The sequence below is a fragment of the Mus pahari genome, chromosome 7, assembly GCF_900095145.1.
Source record: "Mus pahari chromosome 7, PAHARI_EIJ_v1.1, whole genome shotgun sequence".
Taxonomy (NCBI): domain Eukaryota; kingdom Metazoa; phylum Chordata; class Mammalia; order Rodentia; family Muridae; genus Mus; species Mus pahari.
In genome coordinates this window covers 53,088,321-53,109,011 of record NC_034596.1, presented here as the reverse complement: position 1 = coordinate 53,109,011, position 20,691 = coordinate 53,088,321, and the positions used below count along the sequence as shown (strand labels likewise).

Here is a 20,691-nt window from a genome sequence, read left to right as displayed (position 1 = left end):
ATGCTAAATGCACTCAACTATCATGAAGAAGAGTGTTAAATCATTTGTTTGTTTGCTTGCCTGCTTGCTTTTCGAGACTGGGTTTCTTGGTAGCCCTTGCCGTTCTGGAACTCACTTTGTAGACCAGGCTGGCCTCAAATTCAGGGATTTACCTGCCTCTGCCTCCCTAGTGCTTTGAGATTAAAGGCCTGAACCACTGCTGCCAGAGTTTTAATCCTTTTGTCCTTTATCTTTTAAACTTGTTTTAAAAATTTAATAGAACTCTACATTATAAAATTATAACTTTTTTCGCTAAAATAAAGCTATCTAATAATACCCAACAAGGGTTGATTTAGTTTTATATCCTAATTTGAAAGAGTGTGGTTACATGAAATAAGTTGGTTTATGTTTCTTTTCTTTCTTCCTTTCTTTTCTCTCTCTCTCTCTCTCTCTCTCTCTCTCTCTCTCTCTCTCTCTCTCTCTCTCTCTCTCTCTCTTTCTTTCTTTTTTGAGACAGGGTTTCTCTGTGTAGCCCTGGTTGTCCTGGAACTCACTCTGTAGACCAGGCTGGCCTCGAATTCAGAAATCTGCCTGCCTCTGCCTCCCAAGTGCTAGGATTAAAGGCGTGTGCCACCACCGCCCAGCTGGTTTATATTTCTATTGGATTTATATTGAAACAATTTTAAAGTCAAGTGTCCAGTTATTCCACTGAGAACCTGTGGCATATCAGAACTTTGACATAAACTATTTTGCAGGTGTAGTCATCAATGTCTTTGTATGTTAGGAAAAGGAAGCATAATGTAGCCCTTTCATTCTTTTAAAATTCCTCATATCAAACAATCTTATAGAGATGAAAATGTTCTATCCAGTAACGAGCATCCTGGGTCAAGTTTCCAGTAATTAGAAATTTGTAAAGCACTGCTCCATCACTGACCCGCAATCTTTTTCCAAGACAACTCCACCACAGCCCTGTTAACATTTAAAATTTTGATAACGGGACTCAAATTCTAGCACTTAACAGTAAGGCAGAGTCTGCCAACATTTACAGGGTGCATCTAAGAGCCGAGTAGGTTTCTAAACCAAGGTGGACCACAGAAGCCACCACCAGCCAGAAGGTCCAGCTTCGCATTCACAAGTTCCCTCCGAGCACAGCTATCCTTGCTCTTGATTGGTCTTCCTGTGTGTCTGTCACAACCAGAGGGTGGGGCCTATCCTCCAGCGGTAAGGGAGACGCTCTGGTTTTACGTCATCTCAGTGCGACGAGGTCCGCGAGGGAGGGGTGGGGGGAGCGCTCTTGGCGGTGGTTGGGGGGCTGCTTCGAAGGTGTCATGGCTGCTGCTGCCGAGCGTAGTTCCTCAAGCGGCAGCGAAAGGAGCCTAGAGCAAAGCTCCAGCCCCCTCCTCACCCGCGAGGTCCTCTGCGAAGTCTTTCGCTCCTTGCACACCCTGACCGGACAGGTAAGTGGGGGTGCGGCGGGGCACGGGGTGGGTGGCGAGGGAGAGCATCCCGGTCCTTGTCCCCTTAGTTCTCTCGGAGGCGGGGGTCGCGGAGCCCCCCTGGCACGGTGTGTGCCGCCGGTGTGCGGTGGCCGGGCTGCCGACATCCGGAGGAGCCCGGGCCCAGCTGCCTGGGTCCGGGAGATGCCAGCGGCACGCTCGGTGGCCAAGCGTGAGTACCGAGGTCTGGAGAAAACCGGGGTCTTGGCGCCAAACGCTTGCCCCCCCCCGAAATGCCTAAAAGGTGATGAGGGTGAAGGAGGCTCCTGGCGATCACGATCCTTTTGCCTCCAGTGTATTTATTGTAGAAATTCACTGGCTAATATGGCCTGAAACTTTTCCTAGCGTCATCTCCACTCCTTAGGGGTGATTTACTCTGGGGTTTTGTTTGTTTGTTTTTCTGTTTTTTGTTTCTCTTGCCATTTATTGCATCTCTTACTCATTTAAACAGGGAGGGATGTATAAGGATTTCCACGACTTCATTTGTAGTATACCTAAATTTTAGTGTGAATTGTTGGATGAGTTATGTGTGGCCACTTCTAACTACATTACGACTGTCGTGTAACTTAGCTAATTGCTCTTTACAGAAAATGTCACAGTAAACTTGGGTTTTAAAAACTAGGTTACACTTTACTAGATAGTCAGTCGTGATGCAAATGAGGCAATTTTAAAATAAGGAACAAAAGCATGTTTGCCTGCTTTTAGAAGAGTTTTCTGTCAAACATGTTTCCTAGTTTGTTTGGGGATTGGTATAGCCTGGAATGAACACAGTACACATTTATGTCAAGGGCAGTGGTACCTGTGTGAATAGGGCTTTTACCTGATTTGTGAGAATTATTTTTAAAATCCTTAGTTGGAAAACCTTAGCAAGTTTATTTTGACTGGCAAACTACTTGAGTTGTACATTCTGTTTGATGTTACTGGACTTTTAAAAGTTAAAAATTTTAAACTCAATAGCTTGATAAGCAATTAGGAAAAAATTTGTTACAAAGTCTTAAGCACTTTCCTTATTAATATTTCAGTAATAACATCCCAGATCTTTAAATGGTTTAAAAGTTAGAGAACTTTTTGGCATGGATTTGGAACTTAAAGATTTATTCATTTATATTTCTAATGTCAAGATGAGAAAAATATTCTCAAATATTATGTTTAGAAGTTGCAAAATAAATTACATTGATAGATTACTTGAATTATAAAATATTTAAATTTTGCATACTGGGTATTTAAAAATTATAGAAATTTATCCCAAAGGTTCAAATGGAAAAATGATTAAACTTAACTTATGCCACCTGCCAAAAATGTGTAGAGAAAATGAAGTTTTTGTAACAGTAAAGGGACCTTTATACAATGTCAAATAAGATTTTTAAAAAATTAATTAAATGCTATTTTAGTAATATGTATTTTGAGATGCATGATTAAGAATGAAAGCCATTCACACTTATAAAGTTGCCCCTGAGGAATGTGTCCTTTTGCAACAAATTAAAAGGACTTTAAAGATGTAAATTGTAATATGTCTAAGTTCACCTTAAGTATCATTGAATTATTAGCACTTTTCAATAAAGTATAAAACTGAATTGTTAAAAAGTATTTTTCCTCCAAATGCATCTAATGTGTTTCTACTGAACATACATAATTGAGTAGTCAGTGTTAATAGTGTATTAATAGAAAATTTTGGACGCTTGATTACTGTCGCAAGAATTATGGGATGAAAAGTCATAGAACCCATATGTTACTGGGGAATTTGCTGAATGAGTAATTGGATTATTTAGGGGCCGTTTTTAAGTTAATTTGTCACCTTACTGTTTGGTTTCCATAAAAGACCAAGTGTCTCCAGTTGCCTTTGAAAGCTTCCATAATTCTTCCAAATTGACATGAGAATATGATCCAAATATTAAGATTTCTTTTGTATAATTTTCTCTAGAAAGGGTGATGCTTTGCTTTGGTTTAAGGTTTACCTGCTTATTCCCCAAACATAAATCTTCCAAGAGATCTATAGTGGACTGTAGCAAGAATAATGAGCTGTAAGAATAAAAAAACAAGACATGAATTATTGTCCATGGAACCAAAGAGATCTCAGGTTCCTATGTTAAGCATTCTACTGTAAAAATAATGGATACAGAAACCTACTGGAGCATCTGAGGCCACATTTGACAAACATAAAGAAATACAAAATTTTACGTAGGCTATACTGACATAGATAAACTTATACTAAGTTAAGATTTGACCATACATTTACTAAGATAACTGCATTTATTATTGACTATGAAAGTAATCCATCTGCACGTCTTGGTTTTTTATTCTTACAGCTCATTAAATTTGTATTTGAGCTCATGAAACATGCATCTTTACTTTGTAGAAAATATGGCTTAATTTTTAATAAATTATTCTTGCAAAATAAGTATAATTGACTTGTTTCCACTTGAATTGTGTCTAGAAAAGTTTACAGTGATTCCCTCGTACTCAGTCAAATGATTACAGGTGGAAGCTTCTCCCTCTAAAGTTTTGACTGATTTTGATACTAATTTTATATTCAGGTTCTTGGTAGTTTTCTGGATATACTTTTGTTCTAATAAATCACTACCTGGTGAGAAGTTTTCATGTTATGAGACATATCTTTCTAGAAAACCCTTAGGAAACACACTGGACATTGACTTTTGGCTTTGTCGTACTGCTGTGGGGAAGTACTTAGTTTTTATCTCAATAATTTCATAACTGATAGTTTGATTTTTATTTGAAGTAGTTACTGTCATCCTATGTGTGAATAATCTTAAGTTTTAAATACTTTTTTTAATTGATTAAGTTTGAAAACAATAAAAATGATTGAGAAGACATCAGAGTATGTGTTTGTGTGATAGGTAACAAAGAGAATACACTTTCTGGACTGTCGTAGTTGATCTTCGTCTGTTGAATGCCTAGTTGGGATTTAGTAAGATTCTGACTAGGGCAGACCTATTTTTGGATACCTTCCAGTGGTATTTAAGATATCAAAGTATCAAAAGAGGTTTATCTTTTATGGATGGCTTTTCAAAGATGGCCCCATTATACAGATATAGGAACAGAATTAAAATAATAAGACATTTTTTTATTTTCAGAGCTGTGCCTTTTGGCTTTTTAAAGTGGCAACTAGGTAAAGCATTTTATTATGTCATTGAAACTTAGTAACTTTGAGCAAAATAGGCATGCATTACTCCATAGAAATCTTATTTTTGTGATAATCCCAGATATACAGCTTAATCATGTAATTTTTGTGATGTTGCTGGTTTGCCTCTTTGAAGCTTAACCTGAGAGATGATGTGGTGAAAATTACAATCGATTGGAACAGGCTCCAGAGCCTCTCAGCATCCCAGCCTGCACTGCTCCTTACTGCACTTGAACAACACGTTTTGTATTTACAGGTAAATTTCATATTAGAAATATCTACTGGATATTGAAAATAGAAATTACCTATAGTTAAATTAACTGGAGTATTTTTCAGTTCTACCTCAACATTCTGTTAACAGTATTATTAAAAAAGATTACTAAAATCCATATTGAGTCTAGGTCTGTTAATTTCACTAGTGATCAGAATAGTTATGAGAATATAGTCCAATAGGCCAATGTGGGTATGAGATTGAATAAATGCAATTCTATTCAATTCTAGGCTTTGCTGAAAATTCAATACAGTTCATCTATGGTGGGTTATAATTAAGCAATAAGACGCGGCAGGTGTGAGTCATGCTATGATAATGATTCCATGCCTTGGGTGAGTTTGGAGGCTCATGGAGTGCTTTCAGTGGTTCAAGAAGTGGCATTATCCCAGCATGATACATCCTGGAGTGTCTATTGCAATTAAACAGTTTCAGCATAGTTTTTAAAAAGAAAGTAATTTCTGTGACATTAATGTTTCATCTTAGTGAGTAGCCAGTCACTATTTCATCTTAATAATTTGAAATAATTTATCCTTTATTGGAAGTCAATATTGAATTATTTACAATGGTATTGTTACATTTTTAATATTTCAGTTTAAGAAATGAACAGTACTATGACCTTGCTGATGTTGTTGACCATCTCTGCAGTGTAATGGATGAGAGTTGGAGGGTTTCTCTCATCAGGATGAGCAGAGCTGCTTTTCCTGGTCACTTTACCTGTTGAAGATGTTAGAAGATTTCAGAAGAGTACTTTCTGGGAATATTTAGCTGTGTTTCATGATAAAAATAACAGTTAACATTTTGTTTAAAAGGCAAGTGATGAGCTATAGGACTCAAAGGTGGGCCATGTCCGGGTGGGGATGACGGGGATGGAAGTGAATTTCCGTTATGAAGACTTTTCTTAAACCTCGTATAGTTGGAGTGATCTGTTTTCAACTTGTGTAGCATGTTTTGTTTCCTTTCTTCCTTTTTATCTCCCTTCCTTCCTTCCTTCCTTCCTTCCTTCCTTCCTTCCTTCCTTCCTTCCTTCCTTCCTTCCTCTTTCTTTTTCTTCTCCCCATGTGCATTTTCTTTTGTGAAATTTCATCTCATGACCCAGTAAGATATCATGCTATGTCAGAGAAAGGCTGGCTGTTCACTCAGAGTGACACCTATATACTTCATATCCATGCTCTCTCATTCATTTTGGCCAACTGTACTTGGAGAGTCTCAGCAATACAGTGATAATGCAGGGCTTTGCTGAGTGAGCACTGCTCTCCTCCTCATGTTCTGAATGACATGTTAATTAAGAGGCATCCAGGCCAGAGTCTGAGGCTTTGATTTAGCACAAAATAAAAGATGAATGACAGAATGATTTCCTCAAAGAAAAATTTAAATGTCCTCAGGTTTTCTTTCTTTTCTTCTTTTTTAAAAACTAAATGTACAGCAAATGATAAGAGCGATGTACAGTAGTAGAAAGTAGCAAACCTGTGTGTGGTCAGACCTGTGTGTCCTTGTATGCCAGCTTTTTATGGTTAATAACTGATAATATTCATTTATATAGCAGCAGCTTAGATAAATCTATCTCTAGTTGTGATGAGTTTGAACCTGAGCAGATGTCACTGTGTTCTTTTCAGCCTTTTTTAGCAAAACTTCAATCTTTAATTAAAGAAAATTCAACAGCTGCAGAGATAAGACAGACAGAAGCAGAGACCAAGAGTGAACTAAGAGCCAAACATCCTACTGGGGACCTACAAGATGAAAGAAAGCCCAAAGACTGTGATTTAGGAGATGTGAAAAAGACACAGATCCTTTTTGATCCAGAAGTAGTTCAGATCAAGGCTGGAAAAGCAGAAGTGAGTGTGGACGGGTGCATGGGTCAGGGTAGCATTACTTTGAAAAGTTCTGTTGTGTTTAGATTGTTAAATTATTTGTTGTTTGTAGATTGACAGACGAATATCTGCATTTATTGAGAGAAAACAAGCTGAAATCAATGAAAACAACGTCAGGGAATTTTGCAATGTTATTGATTGTAATCAAGGTAACTGGAAGTTTGGTTTTTTTGTTTACAGAATTTTAAACATTTTGACAACTGCTATAATATTTTGTTTTAAAAACGTATAACATTAAGAACAAGATTCTATTTTGCAGGTTTTTAGTTGGTAATTAAGGCAGTAGAATTTTCCTTTATTTAGTAATGAGCTCTGTTGCCAAGCTGATTTTCATTTTGTTTACATAAAAAATCCAAGTGAAGGCCGAACTCTAGAGACAGATGTTTATCACAGGTCCAAGAAGATCAAAGTTTCTTTAGAAAGTGAAAGTGAGGTGTTGGCTGGCAGAGATGTTCAGATTCACTGTTAGGAGAGAACAAAGCAATATGAGCTTCAGGTCTGTAAACGTGCCTGTGCAATTGGGTAACTCAGTGAACCGAGTGGTACTAATAGCATTCCTCAAAAGGGAGCAGTTTTCTCGTTACTCCTGAGTTTCATGGTGGATAAACCCAGCTGCCATGAAGACCTGTGGAGCCCCAGGCCTTCCCTTTTTCACAGTGCATACCTTTGCTGTTTCTCCTCAGTCTCCTTTTCCTCTTCACTTGATGTTACAGTGTTTCCAGGTCTGCAGATACCTGCAGAACACTGTATACTGTGTAGATTGCCACAGATCATAACCAGTTATCCTTGTAATAACCAGAGTAAGCTGTTGTTAGAAAATAATTATGAGGAAAGGTTTGTAATTGGGTTGACCGTTTTTTCTTATTGCCATTAATATATCTTAGTTAATGATTATAAACATGAAATTGTTCATTGAACCTGGAAATGATTCATAATCACATTGATATGTGACACTCTTAACATAATGTGGGCTCACTGTGGATTCTAAATTAAACTTCTACCGTTAACTTTGTGTTGCAAAATCTCAGGTGTGGCAATACAGTTGTACACACCTCAACAGAAAGGGTTTGTTGAGGGAGCAAGGACATGTGTCACTAATGTTATTCCTCTGTTCCTCCTGCTAACTCTATTATTATAAACCACCAGGGGATAGAAATTGACAAGAATTGAAATGCTCAGCAGGACTCCTTAGCCCATTCAGTCCCTTGCTGGCTCAAAACAGTGCTAGCCAGAATTGCTGTGGAGAGTGACGCGCATTCCCTGTCCCCACACTATGCTGCATGCTCTCTGATGGCTCTGCACATTTGCAATGTAGCCCTGAAATGGATGGTAGCTTTTTAAAAAATCTTTAGACCAATGAAAGAATAGAAAGAATAAAGAAGTGTAGACCCCTTACATATATTTTGAGGTATTCCCAAGGAATAGAAAATGAATGTTTAATCTTTAAATATAAACGATTAAGTAGGTTTGCAATTTTATTTATACTTCAGTTTATACAGTTCCATTAGACTTAAGCTTAAAAAATAAATTTTAATGTGTTGGTGTATTTTTTAAAGACCTTTCAGTTGGTCTAAGAAAAAAGTTCATTTTTTAAAAATCAGATTTTATGGAATAACAAAGGATTTTAACTCAGGTTACATCTATTTTTTTTCTTTGTACAAAATAATATGGGAATTTTAACAAAATTTACAGCCAATGTATAGCTTTGCTGTTACTTCAAGCATTAATTTGTATTTCTATATGTCAATATATAATGTGTTCCTATATAACGATTATGCTAATATTCAATAGTATAGATTATATTAACATATTTCTAATTTCTTTTATATAAATTATTTGTTGAGACATAATTTGGAAGAAATTGTAGTTTTCACCTTGGAACAAATACTAGAAACATTTTCACAACATATTTTTCCCAAAATTCCAGTTTTTAAAAAGTATGATTAAAAGGAATAGATGCCTTTTTGATTAGGAATTTTAAAGTTTGTGTTGCATCTGAGCTTTCATTGTATATTGTACTTACGGTTTGGGGGCCTTTTGTTAAATGTGGAGTTCTAAGATAAGAGAGTCTGAGACATACAGTTAATCCCTCTGGTAGATGTTCACTAATGTGTTAATAACAAGTATGCTGAAAACCTTTTTAAGATAATTTGGTAAAGTGGGTTCTGCTTATGTGATAGAGTTAGAGTGTGGTGCTATATAATATATGACTTATATAATGGTTCTTAGTAATCTGTGTGATTCTTAGTAATAACTGATTTTCATTAAAGATTATTAGAAGTTATGCCACTTAATGGTAATAGTTTTCTATATGTAAATCTGAACATTATTTAAAAATATTACATGTATTTCAATTCAGGGGATAAAGATCACTCAAACTATTTCTGTATGTCACAGTAATGTTATTATTACTACTTTTATTTTAAATTCTCTTATGAATAAAATGTGAATTATTAGAAGTTTAACATAATCTTGTACATCTATAATTAAGAATATATTTAAACTAAGTCTATCCAAATTCTCCCTAGAAAATAGTTGTGCAAGAACTGATGCGGTCTTTACTCCTTATCCTGGATTTAAAAGTCATGTAAAGGGTAAGTAAGTGGCCACCATTCAGAATCTCCATCACCGGCAGAAGTTTGTTATAGCTCTTTACAATATGGAATAAGAATGCCTTTCCCATCTAAACTTTATTCTAAAGCACAAGCATTTGCTTTTTCTTTTCTTTCTTTTTTTTTGTTTTTTTGTTTTTTTGTTTTTTGTTTTATTTTTTGACCATTATGGAAAGAATAGAAAGTACTGTTAAGGAGAGAGAATTTCTGTTCTTGAAACATAAATTTACATAGGCTTAAAAGCCTTCTTATCTTAGTTTCTAGAGTTGTGAATACATATGGACCACAGACTAGACCTGAAGGAATTGCAGGGTCAGGTCACAAACCTACAGGCACGCTTCGTGATTGTGGTAATCAGGCGGTAGAAGAACGACTCCAGAATATTGAGGCTCACCTGCGATTGCAGACAGGTAAGTGGAGAGCTGGGTCATATCTGTGATGTGTCTTTGTGAGTCTTAAGGGAATTAGATTCATTTAGATTCCAGATTTTCTTTGAAAATTCACTGTAAAGCCATCATTCTAGGTACATAAAGCAGCCAAAGAATCTATAAGGTTCTTGGTCCTTATGCTTCTGTCCTTATACTTATCTCTACTTGGGAAACACATTCTAAATAAACTCTTTTAGCCTCGGTTTATTGAAGTTACAACAGAAGATGAATGTAATATTTTACTATGGCCAATTTCGGAAATTGTCTGACAACTCTAATTATTATTAGTCACCAACTACAAAATATGAATAATTGTAGTCTTGGTCTTCTATGCACTCACAGAGAATAAATATATAGATGAATAAATGCCTAGGGAAAATGAACCCATATTTATTGAAGAGTACTGTTAGTCAATGTGAACGTGTCATGCCTATGCCAGCATAGTACTTAATAGTTCTCTGTGGAGGCATTGGTGCTGTCATTATTGGAGAGCTAGTAGGACTGAAGTTCAAACATTTGCTCAAGACATTATAGGAAATGACAGTTGGGGTTTGATTCTCCTCCTAATGCCTAGATATTTGACTTCCCTCTCTCCATCTACTGCTGTAGATGAAGTGACTGTGGCCTCTGTCTTGTGTTGTCATGAACTTCCTCCTAGAGGTCACCTTTCATCTTGTAGCCTGTTGCTCTCATACACATAGCAACCTCACTACCTACCCAGAGAGCCTGTGGTGCTCTAGACCAGGGCGGCTGCATGTGAGGTTTAAAGGAGTAGAAAGAGCCAGAATGTAGTAGTGAACTTGGTGTTTACATATCTTTAATACACCATGCCCTCCTCCTTGACAGTGATGGGGAAAGCCCTTTAAACATTATTCTAGGTCAAAGGAGAAAGTATATCGTGCTAGAAGAAATAGAAGCTGAAGAAAATGATGGGACATAACACAGTCATCAAGTGGAACTGTCATCTTCTCACTGCAGGATTTCCCTCCTGAGTACCAACACCGATTAGAAACCAGTCAGTACCTCAGAAGGTGACTCTCACAAGAAAACTGTAGCAACATGGGAAGCAGAGGCGACAGTTAGAAAGCACAGGTCTCTGATTTGTCTCAAAGAATGCAGAGCAGAGCTCCGAGCTAAGGATAAAGCCTTGAGCTAAGGAGTTCAGTTGATTTTGCTTTCATCTGCTTATTTTCTTAAGTTTTAAGTGTTTTGTCGTTGTTGTTATATATAAGTGTATTTGCATGATATTTTAAAAATAAAAAATGATAAGAAAACAGAACTATTAAGATTTCAGTATTTTTTCCTATGCATTTAGGTGGCCCAGTACCAAGAGACATCTATCAAAGAATTAAAAAGCTTGAAGATAAAATCCTTGAATTGGAGGGCATCTCTCCTGAATATTTTCAATCTGTAGTAAGTATTAATGTCTTCTGAAAACAAAGTGTTATTTTAAAGATTTTCACTATGTAATAATGTACTCATTGATCCACATGTGAAGCACTTTTAAAATTAAGAGATAGAGGAACTCAGTACTATGAAGGTGATTATCTGCCTCTTTAAGAATTCTGATTCTGAATATTTTACAGTGTAGGGACACTTGTCCTCACCTATGGAAATTCTGTTGAGCCATCCTCATGTTGTTATAACTTAGCCTTTGGTGGTCCAGTCTATGACTCTGTATTGGCTGTCTTGTGAAATAGTACTTTTTCTTTGTCTTGATGGTCTGTCCCTCCAGACTGTTTCACTCAGCTCATAAGTAGCTACATTTCTCACAACTGAACAGGCCATACCTTGTATTCTCACCCATTTTTCTTAGACTGCCTGTATTTGTATAATTCCTCCACTCTCTTGTACGTTCATTCACTCATCCATCCTTAACCCCCTTTCCCAAGGACATTGAGAAACTGTTTTCCTAATAAGTACCTTCTTTGGCACATCAGTATTTCAGAAAACCCTGAGCTCACTGCTTCCCACCATCTTCCTATGACGTACTTCTCTTCTTGTTTTGCAGTTTGTTTGAGTTCTGAGACAGATTCTCACTATATAACCTGAGGCTCAAACTCTCAGTTCTTCTGTATCAGCTTCCTTTCAAAGTCTACAACTAACCATCAGCCATGCCCTATTCATTTATTTACTTACTCACTTGATGTCTAGTCCATTCTGTGTGTCCCAATGATGAACTGTGGAGATGTTCAAAGGAGAGCAAGAAACAGATGTGGGGCCAGGAGTGGTGGCACTCATCTTTAATTCCAGCACTCAGGAGGTAGAGGCATGCGGATTTCTGAGTTCGAGGCCAGCCTAGTCTACAAAGTGAGTTTCAGGACAGCCAGAGCTACACAGAGAAACTCAGTCTCAGCAAAGCTAAAAGAAGAAAAACAAGAAAAGAAAGAGATGTGGAAACATAAGTGATTGGTTCTCTAGTATGAGCAAGCACTGTAGGAACATAGTGTATTTACCTTGTATATGTATTGTTTTCAAGTATTGTGATTCAAAATTAGTCTTTAGGAATACTCATAAAGTTCATATCTTTTAAATATACTAGCACACTTCAGTCTTAAAAACTTTAAATTGCTATCTTAAAACATTTCTATGTTGACCGGTCAGTTTGTTTGTTTGTTTGTTTGTTTGTTTTTCGAGACAGGGTTTCTCTGTGTAGCCCTGGCTGTCCTGGAACTCACTCTGTAAACCAGGCTGGCCTTGAACTCAGAAATCCACCTGCCTCTGCCTCCCGAGTGCTGGGATTAAAGGCGTGCGCCAACACTGACCGGTCAGATTTTTAAAATAATTGCATTAAAAGATTCAACACATACCAGGCAGTGGTGGCACACACCTTTAATCCAGTGCTTGGGAGGCAGAAACAGGCAGACCTCTGAATTTGAGACCAGTCTGGTACAGAGTGAGCTCCAGACAGCCAAGACCACACAGGAAAACTCTGTCTCCAAAACCAAAAGATGCAGTACATATGGATGCTTTTCATAATTTTCTGCTTTTTATGATACCTTATTAGGGAGTTTGTTTTTTAACAAATGGAAAGAATTTTAGTTCTTATTTTGTTCCATGAATCAAATATAATTTTTTCCTGTTAATTTTTACCTTTTTATATGGTATGCACCAATGATACTCAGAATAGTCAACCTCTATCCAGTTTCTAGAAGATTCTACAAGTTTAGAATCTATCTACATGTGAATCTATATAAAAACATTTCAAGTAAAATCTTTCCATAGTTCAGAAATTCAGTTTCCAACAAAAGAGCAGTTCTTAAGACATATAGGACTCAGTTACTATGTCCTAACTGGAGAAGCTAAAATATTGTCCACATTACTCTGTAGAGAAAAGGGCATATAGACTTCTCAGTTCCTCTCAGTGTGAAGATAACCCTTGATCTAGCTTTATTCCAGGTGAGGTGTGTGGCTAGAGGATTCACTCTGTATGGAATGTCAGCATAAACTCCCTTTGGCCTTGTGGCATATCTGTGTATAGGTCTAGAGGACAGTTAGTCTCTATGCTTTAACCTTTCCAGTTCTGTGCTAGCAACTTGCATGTCCTCTCTAGCACTAATCTGTAGGGTCTCTTCCATTCAGAGACATAAGTGTAAAGATCTAGAAATCCTCTTTTTACATAGCGCCACTCTTTCCTAACTTTATCAGCTCTCCTCCTGTGAATGCATGACTCACTTGGCTGATGTGTGTCTGCTTCTAATTCTTCCTTCCAATGCAGCTATGGAGTCATCAAGCCTCATGTCTTGGAGTGTTGCACCCACTTGTCACTCTCTGGATTTAGCCAGCTTCTCAACACAAATTATCTCAACTGCCTTAAGTATGGGTCATATAATTTAGAAACTTATTTGCTATTTCTGTCTTCATACTCTCCTCTACTTTTAAATTGACATTCCACTAAAAAAGATCACCCCTCCAGATTTCCTCATTTCTGTTAGTGATAGAATGAATCATTTTACTAACCAGAAATTGGATTTTTTCCTTGCTCTCTTCCCATATCTAATTATCAACAGCTGTCAGTTTTTCTCTGTTTGTTTCCTGTCCTGTCCCCATCTCAGGATCTTATTTCCCAGCTAAGCTAGTATAGCACGGTCTCCTCATTCTTAGTTGATCTCTGGTCATTAAAATATCATAAATCTTTCCAATTACTGCTTCACAACTGCCATATGCTTTCAATGCATCCCTCCCTGGAAAAGAGAGAGACGCTTCTGGGTCCAACATTGAAGTTTCTGTGACTTCTACTTAGTGTAGAACAGATCCATAATAAACTAAAACCCCAAAGAGTAAGGTCGTGGTAGTCTGTGTTTTCATTAACTAAATCCATACTAAGAGTCTGTGAAGTAGCCTCAGAGTGAATGTCTCACTGGAGGATCTGCTACAACCACACTGTCTTATGACATCAGTTCTATTGTTAACAAGAATTGCACTAAATAAGAAGCTGACCTTTAACCTGGCTTGAACAAGTGGACAAACAGTAGGCATGGCTGATGCTTAGGTAGGGGACTTTGGAAAGTGTATGACTCTTGCTCCAAAGCAATGTCTAGATATAACTCCTGACTTTAAGGGACGTGGAGGAAGAGAATGCTATATTTAGGCCAAATCTATACTGTATGTTCAGCCTGTGTAAAAGTGCGGGCTAGACCTGAGTCATGAGGGAACATTTGGATCCAGTTGGAAACATGGGTAAATACAGCTCCCTGTCTGAAGTGTTAGGAGGAGTGGGAGAGAGATTGGAGTCAAGGAATCGAGTTTAAATATTATGTCATTGTTCATGCTAGAAAGTTGTGCAAGTCTAAATTGTGTCAGAGAAAACATACTATACATATAAAGTGAACTGCCCTTTACAGCTGGTTAACAGAAGGTGGTTTGTAGGAGGTAGTCCCCTTACCTCTGAGTTGCCTTAATGCACGAGATGCGTTGTGCAGTAATAGGATCATCTTTCATTAGGACACAGGCTTTCTAAAGTTAGCTGTAAATTACCTGCTAGTGTGAAATACAATGCAGAGACATTTGTGGATTATCTGTGTGACTGTTTTTGCTGGTTTAGTGAACTCCTAAATATTTTCTCTCAAGTGTCAAACTTTGTTAAAATGTTTACCTTTATGCTCGATATCCCCTCATACCTTAAAAAAAATCTATATATTATATGTACTGTATCTAAATGTTCTTGTGAAATAATTGTATTCAGACCTAAAATAAGCCCCAGAGACTCAATTCACTATTTTTTTTCAGTATTTGACCAAAAATTTAATGATACAAATTTTCTTCCATCTGAAACTAAAGATGAAATATGTAACTTAAGATTCAATGGTTATAAGCAATAGGTTTACACATGCCAAGGTAGGCTTCTCACAGACATTTTCCCCTCTCTCTATTCCCCTAGATCTAATTCCCCTATCTCTTCCTCAGTGCTGCAACAGAACACCAAGTTAGCCTTCCTTTCTGATTAATCACATTTCTTGTGGATCCCATAGTCCATTCACTTCTAACCTCCCTCCCCATAACCTCTTAGTAGCTTTACTACAGCCCCCCAAACCAGTAGGTAACCCAAGGGCTGCTATTATCAGTACAACAAATAGGCTGTCAATTCACTACTTTTAAGTCATTGATCCACTGCATACCTGTTCTCATTCTGGTTTTTTTTTTTTTATTTTGGTTTTATGATAATGGTGTGATTGTTCATGACATAGAGCTATTGGTATTCCATTGATTAAATTGTTGGCATCGCACAGGAAAGTGTTTCGATGAGTATCTAAAAAGCTACTTTTCAGGTAGGTAGGAGTCTGAACAGTGGACAGGTTAAAGTTAAGCTCCGCCTGTCCGTGTGCCCTACCATAGGTACCCAGCTGAGCCTGGCAAAGAGAGGAACATCCTTATCTGAGCTCTGTTATTCCAAGTCTAATAATTCTGGCACTTAATGACGGCTATTTAATATAGCTGCTCATATGAGGCATGCTTAGGTGTTGTTTAGATCAGCTTTTGACATGAAAGGGAATCTGAGTTTCAATTTCTTCTAATCTTTGTGGTCATAGATGTTCATTAAAAGTTCTTCTATGTACATTCATCATGGATTTGTTTTTGTTTTTTTTTATTTAGTTTTGTTTTGGGGGGTTGTTTTGTTTTTGTCAGATATGTTCATTTAGTAATCTGACACCCAATGATTTCATTACATCATAGTTCAAAAGGCTGAGTAGTTTGTCTCTGTGAGTCCTGTCAGCTTGACGAGAATCTAACATTCAGGCAAGCATGCATGTGCATATACACCACCAGGGACTGAATCCAGGGCTGGGCAAGTGTTTTACCATTGTGCTATCTCTTTAGCCCCACTACAAGAAATAAGAATTTAAATCGACTCATATAATATGGAAATTATAAAACACAGTCCTGAGAACACAGTTTTCAGGATTGATGTAGTTGCAAAGTCAAGACTTGAGATCTTGCTCCTTTTGGATCTGTTAGTGTTGGCTTCTTCCATTGATACATGGCAAGGCTGCTATAATTTTTAGGTATTTTATCCCCATACAGCAGTAGGCCATAGGAACCTTTGTTTTCTCACAAGAAGTTTGCAGAAAAGTTCTCCTTAATCCCCAGCAGACCCTCCTTACTCATTGGCTACAATTGGGCCATGTGCATGTCAGTTTCTAAGCAAGAACATTGGGGTGGGGTAGGCACTGCCTTGAGTCACACAGAGGGGACAAATCGCTCCTTGCTTAGACTGGCACAGCGCCATTCATGGTCACAGATACCTGTCCGCACATATGCATGTGTTACGCTTGTGCTTGCTTCTTTCTTCAGTATACCAAGTACCCTTGCCTCTAGCCACTGTTGCTTCCATTGGTCAGTTTCCCAGAGTGGGAGGGTCCCTAAGAGCTATTACTCAGCCTTATGAGAAGCTGGTAACTAATGGAAAGTAGGAACTTGGCAGAGAGGAACTTGCTGTTACACTGTTATAGACTGTTTGTAACAATGCCCTCCTCTGTGGGTAACTGTAGGCAACACCTTGTAAGTGTGGGGCTTTGCTTGGGGTTCTCATATGCCTTCTGGGTCTCTATCCCACAGTCTTCTGTATGGGAAGTCATGCTGATGTTTTCTAAATAGTGATTATTTTGTTACTTTTAAACTAGAACTTCTCTGGAAAAAGAAGAAAAGTCCAACCCCCTCAAGTAAGTCCTTTTGTCTTCCTTTGAGCTTCTGAGATAGTGAGTTTTACCTTATTAAGAAGGGTGTCTACTCTCACTGCTTTTAGGTCAGACCTTGTCTGACGTTAGGTTGAATTAGGGGAGTCATTTTATTTTAAGACCATAGAATGATTTCAATAGGCTAATTAAATAAAAAAATCTTCACCTTATTTTTAATAGAACATTTGGGTTAGAAAACACTTAAATGCCGGGATAACTTTAGTCTCCTCCTACTTTGCCTTTTATGAGCACGGCTAGTTAGCATTATCTAGATCAAAACAAGGTGCCATCATGTCTAGGGAGATGGCTTAGTGGGCAGAGAGGGCTTATATAGCACATTCAAGAACCTGAGTTCTGAGCCCTGGCACTGCTTCAGAAGCAGAGCATAGTGATGTGGGTGTAATTACCTCAGCACTAGGAGGCAGCAGCTTTCAGGCCAGCCCAGCTAGCCAGCTAGCTCCAGGTTCATTGGAGACCCTGCCTCAAAAAGTGAGTCAGTATTTGAGAGCAGCCTCTGTTTGTAGATTAGCTGATCCTTCAGAAGGAAAGGTCTAGGCATTTAGGCATCTAAGCTAATCCTCCAGTGTGTGGTTTTTGCTATAAAGTATGAGTTCACAGGGTTTTTGTCTTGTTTTTTAAAAAAGCTTTTATTGGTCTTTCAAAGCACAAAAACTCCAGAAAAGCTTTGTCATTAGGGAAGAAAAGCAGGTCAGTATGACACTGCATTTATATATGCATTTGTTCTGTGTTGCTAGGATGAAATCCAGGGCTTCACACATATCGAGCAAACGCCCTGTGCTGAGCTGTATGGTTACAGTCCAGAAAACAAACAAACAAACAAACAAAAAGACAGAAGCCTTGTTAATTTATGCCTCTAAATTATGGCACAGTCACTATACACAGCTGTCAGCCTCAAAATTATTATACAGTAATATGCTGCTGAATAGTTAGGTATTTATAGTTCACTTAGAACTTTATCTGCCTTAAGAAACTTAAGTCTTATTCAGCAATTTGTGTTTCTAGCAGAACTATTCACTGGCTGAACTGGATGAGAAAATTAGTGCCCTCAAACGAGCCCTGCTCAGAAAGTCGAGAGAAGCAGACTCCATGGCCGCTCACCTCCCGTGAGACCACTCTTGTCACATTGCTTTCCTTTAAGATTCATATGCTTAACTATTTGCAGTGTATTCATCAACATAAACTTGTCTGACAGCAAACAGTCAGATGCTGCAGTGTTTGGAAATGATGTACATCTTGACCATTGCACTGTTGGAACTTAGTCCCTTCTGTTTTAAAGGAGGCATTTTGGATATTAAGCAACTTAATTTGAAAGAACTTCTTTTGGTGGACTACCAGAGATTATTATTTTGATAGTGGTATTTAAAAGGACTTTATATTTGTAACATTGATTAACCATTTTTTTTTAGTTTATATTAGTACTTTGTACATAGTAGGCATTTAACAAACATTTATGGAAAAATAATAAAACAAAAACTGACAATTGCATGTGTATAAATGTCTTTCTTATTGTAAATAAACATTTGACCGGTCTTACCACCTTCTTGACTGTGTGACCTTGACGAGCTTAATCTCTTTGTGCCCTGATTTGCTGATCTATAAAGAGAATGATGCGAGAGCCTATTTCGTTGATGCCACGAAGAACAGTGAGCTGGATTGGCTGTCCTGAAGGAGTGACATGGTAAACGTTAATGTTGGTGTGTACTGCACATCTGTCTTTGGACAGTATTAAGACATCACAGAGAAGTTTGTTGCCACAGCTGGATACAACACCTAGAAGATGCAGCTGCAGCTGTGTCCCGTCTTACAGAGCAACTACTTGAGAATTGTTTGAATGCAAGAACCAGAATTGTCCTTGGATCACCTGTATAGGAGAAGAGGTTAAAAATGAGCATGACTGGAAGAATCATAACTGAACATCGTTAGGACTACTCTGACTCACTAGCCTGGCTGGGTCCTGCCCCCAACTCACCCTGTGTCCTGTTCTCCCTCCGTACGTCTTCTCCCTCTCTGCTGTCTTTACTACATTTACACAGTCAGGATAGTCTCTCTACTGACTGGTTTTCCCAGCCCTCTCTACTTGAAGAGTGATAAAAGCCTCTACGTTTTTTGTTTCCCCACATGAACTGATAGTAGAGTTCTGTCTTTATAACTGTAACCCCTTCTAGTGGTCTTTGATCAGCTTTAGTACACTCAGCTCTGAGAACGTCAGCTCTGAGAACCTCAGTTCCAAGAACCACTGCTTCCTGTCAAGCCTGCAACCTGCTGCTGAAGCCAGGGCTAATGCCATGTTGCTGTCAGCAGGGTAAGAGTTTGTCAGCATGAGGTCCTGGTAACTCTTCTAGAGCTGGTAGACTTTCAACCTTTACTCCTTTCTTTAGTGCATCACTCACTGGAGTGATACCGGGAGCTTAGGGAGGCAGATGGCTCCCATAATTCAAGCTATCGAATAACCATTCTCTCCCCCACTGCTGCTTCCCAATGGCCTCAGGGACAGCAAATCACTTCCTCCCTAGTCAATCCCAGGTTATACTTTATCAAGTGTCATAAGGGATTGGGTTTCCCTAACATCTGGCTGCAGCTGCATATTTACAACTGAGTGTCTTGGATCCAGTCTTGAAAGGGTTCATCAGAGGCACCTGTGTAGGAAGTATGCCTTTCTTGCTTCTTTGAAGTAGATCCTGCTCCAAACTTGGGTTCTGTGGGTACTGTGAAGTCATGACCTAGCTCTTGGTTTCCAATACTCTTCTTTCTATAATATCTGAAGAAACGTTTTATTTGTTTGTTTGTTTGTTTTTTAATATGAGTGGGCTATCTACCCCAGAATACTGACATCTGGCTTGATAGGATCTCCAAGCACAAAAATTGTTATATCTGGCCAGGCCTTTAGGGAATCAATGCCACAAAGAAAATAGGCTAGAACCTCTGGCCTGTCATCTATACTGATGAGTATGCAATTGGCCTTTATACAATTTTCAATTTGCTGAGAAAAAATTTTCAGTGACATTAACTGAAAATGTTATATGATCTTAGGGACAACATCTCAGCCCATCAAACAATATATTTAGGTGTTATAGCTATATGAATTGATATTTGGAAGTCAGAGTGATAGCTCAGTGTTAAGAAGTTCTTGCTTTCTCAGAGGAGCAGGGTTTGGTTCCCAGCACCCCCTCGGTAGTTCATAACTATGTAGGGGCTATTCCAGGTCATCTGATGTCCACTTGAGACCTCTGCAGGCACCAGGTATACACGTGGTACACTTACATATATGCAGGCAAACACTCATACACAGGAAAATCTAAAATGGTAAAACTGATATTTTAAAACTAAGTTAGATGCCCCTAAAAGGATAACATTTATTCCAATATAGGTTCTTTGGAGTCTTGTAAGCTCTATTTTGAGACCTTAATGATTTAATTTTCCTTACATCTTTTTGGAACATTTTGATTTTTTTTTAATCCCAGGAATTAATTATCACTTATCCTGAACTATGCTAAGACTAAAGATGAAAGTGAAATCCGTTCAAAAGATAACGGCGCAACAGCATCATAAGTGATGCTTTGTGATTACTCCTGGTTTCACAGAGCCCAAAGGACATTGCTGAAGACAGTACGAGTGGATAGACCACATGCCAACTCCCAAGCCCTCTGCTTTCAGTTTTGTTTTAAGCATAATGATGAATTCTTAAATTTTTTTTTTTTTTTT

The 20,691-nt window shown here is 38.0% G+C and overlaps 1 protein-coding gene across 3 annotated transcripts; it reads left to right on the top strand.

Moving 5' to 3' along the window:
* Positions 1-1,219: 1,219 nt before the first annotated feature.
* Mbip (MAP3K12 binding inhibitory protein 1) lies at positions 1,220-18,469 on the top strand. Of its 3 annotated transcripts, none has more exons than XM_021202114.1 (9): positions 1,220-1,436; positions 4,751-4,870; positions 6,499-6,717; positions 6,806-6,902; positions 9,282-9,347; positions 9,623-9,775; positions 11,109-11,206; positions 16,915-16,953; positions 17,992-18,469. In XM_021202114.1, the coding sequence occupies exons 1-9, from the start codon at positions 1,308-1,310 to the stop codon at positions 18,094-18,096; spliced, it is 1,026 nt and encodes a 341-aa protein (XP_021057773.1). In that variant the 5' UTR covers positions 1,220-1,307; the 3' UTR covers positions 18,097-18,469. The 3 variants fall into 3 exon arrangements, with proteins under 3 accessions (XP_021057773.1, XP_021057774.1, XP_021057775.1); XM_021202115.2 differs by having other exon boundaries at positions 1,293-1,436; positions 17,995-18,461; XM_021202116.2 differs by lacking the exon at positions 11,109-11,206 and having other exon boundaries at positions 1,293-1,436; positions 17,992-18,461.
* Positions 18,470-20,691: the final 2,222 nt, after the last annotated feature.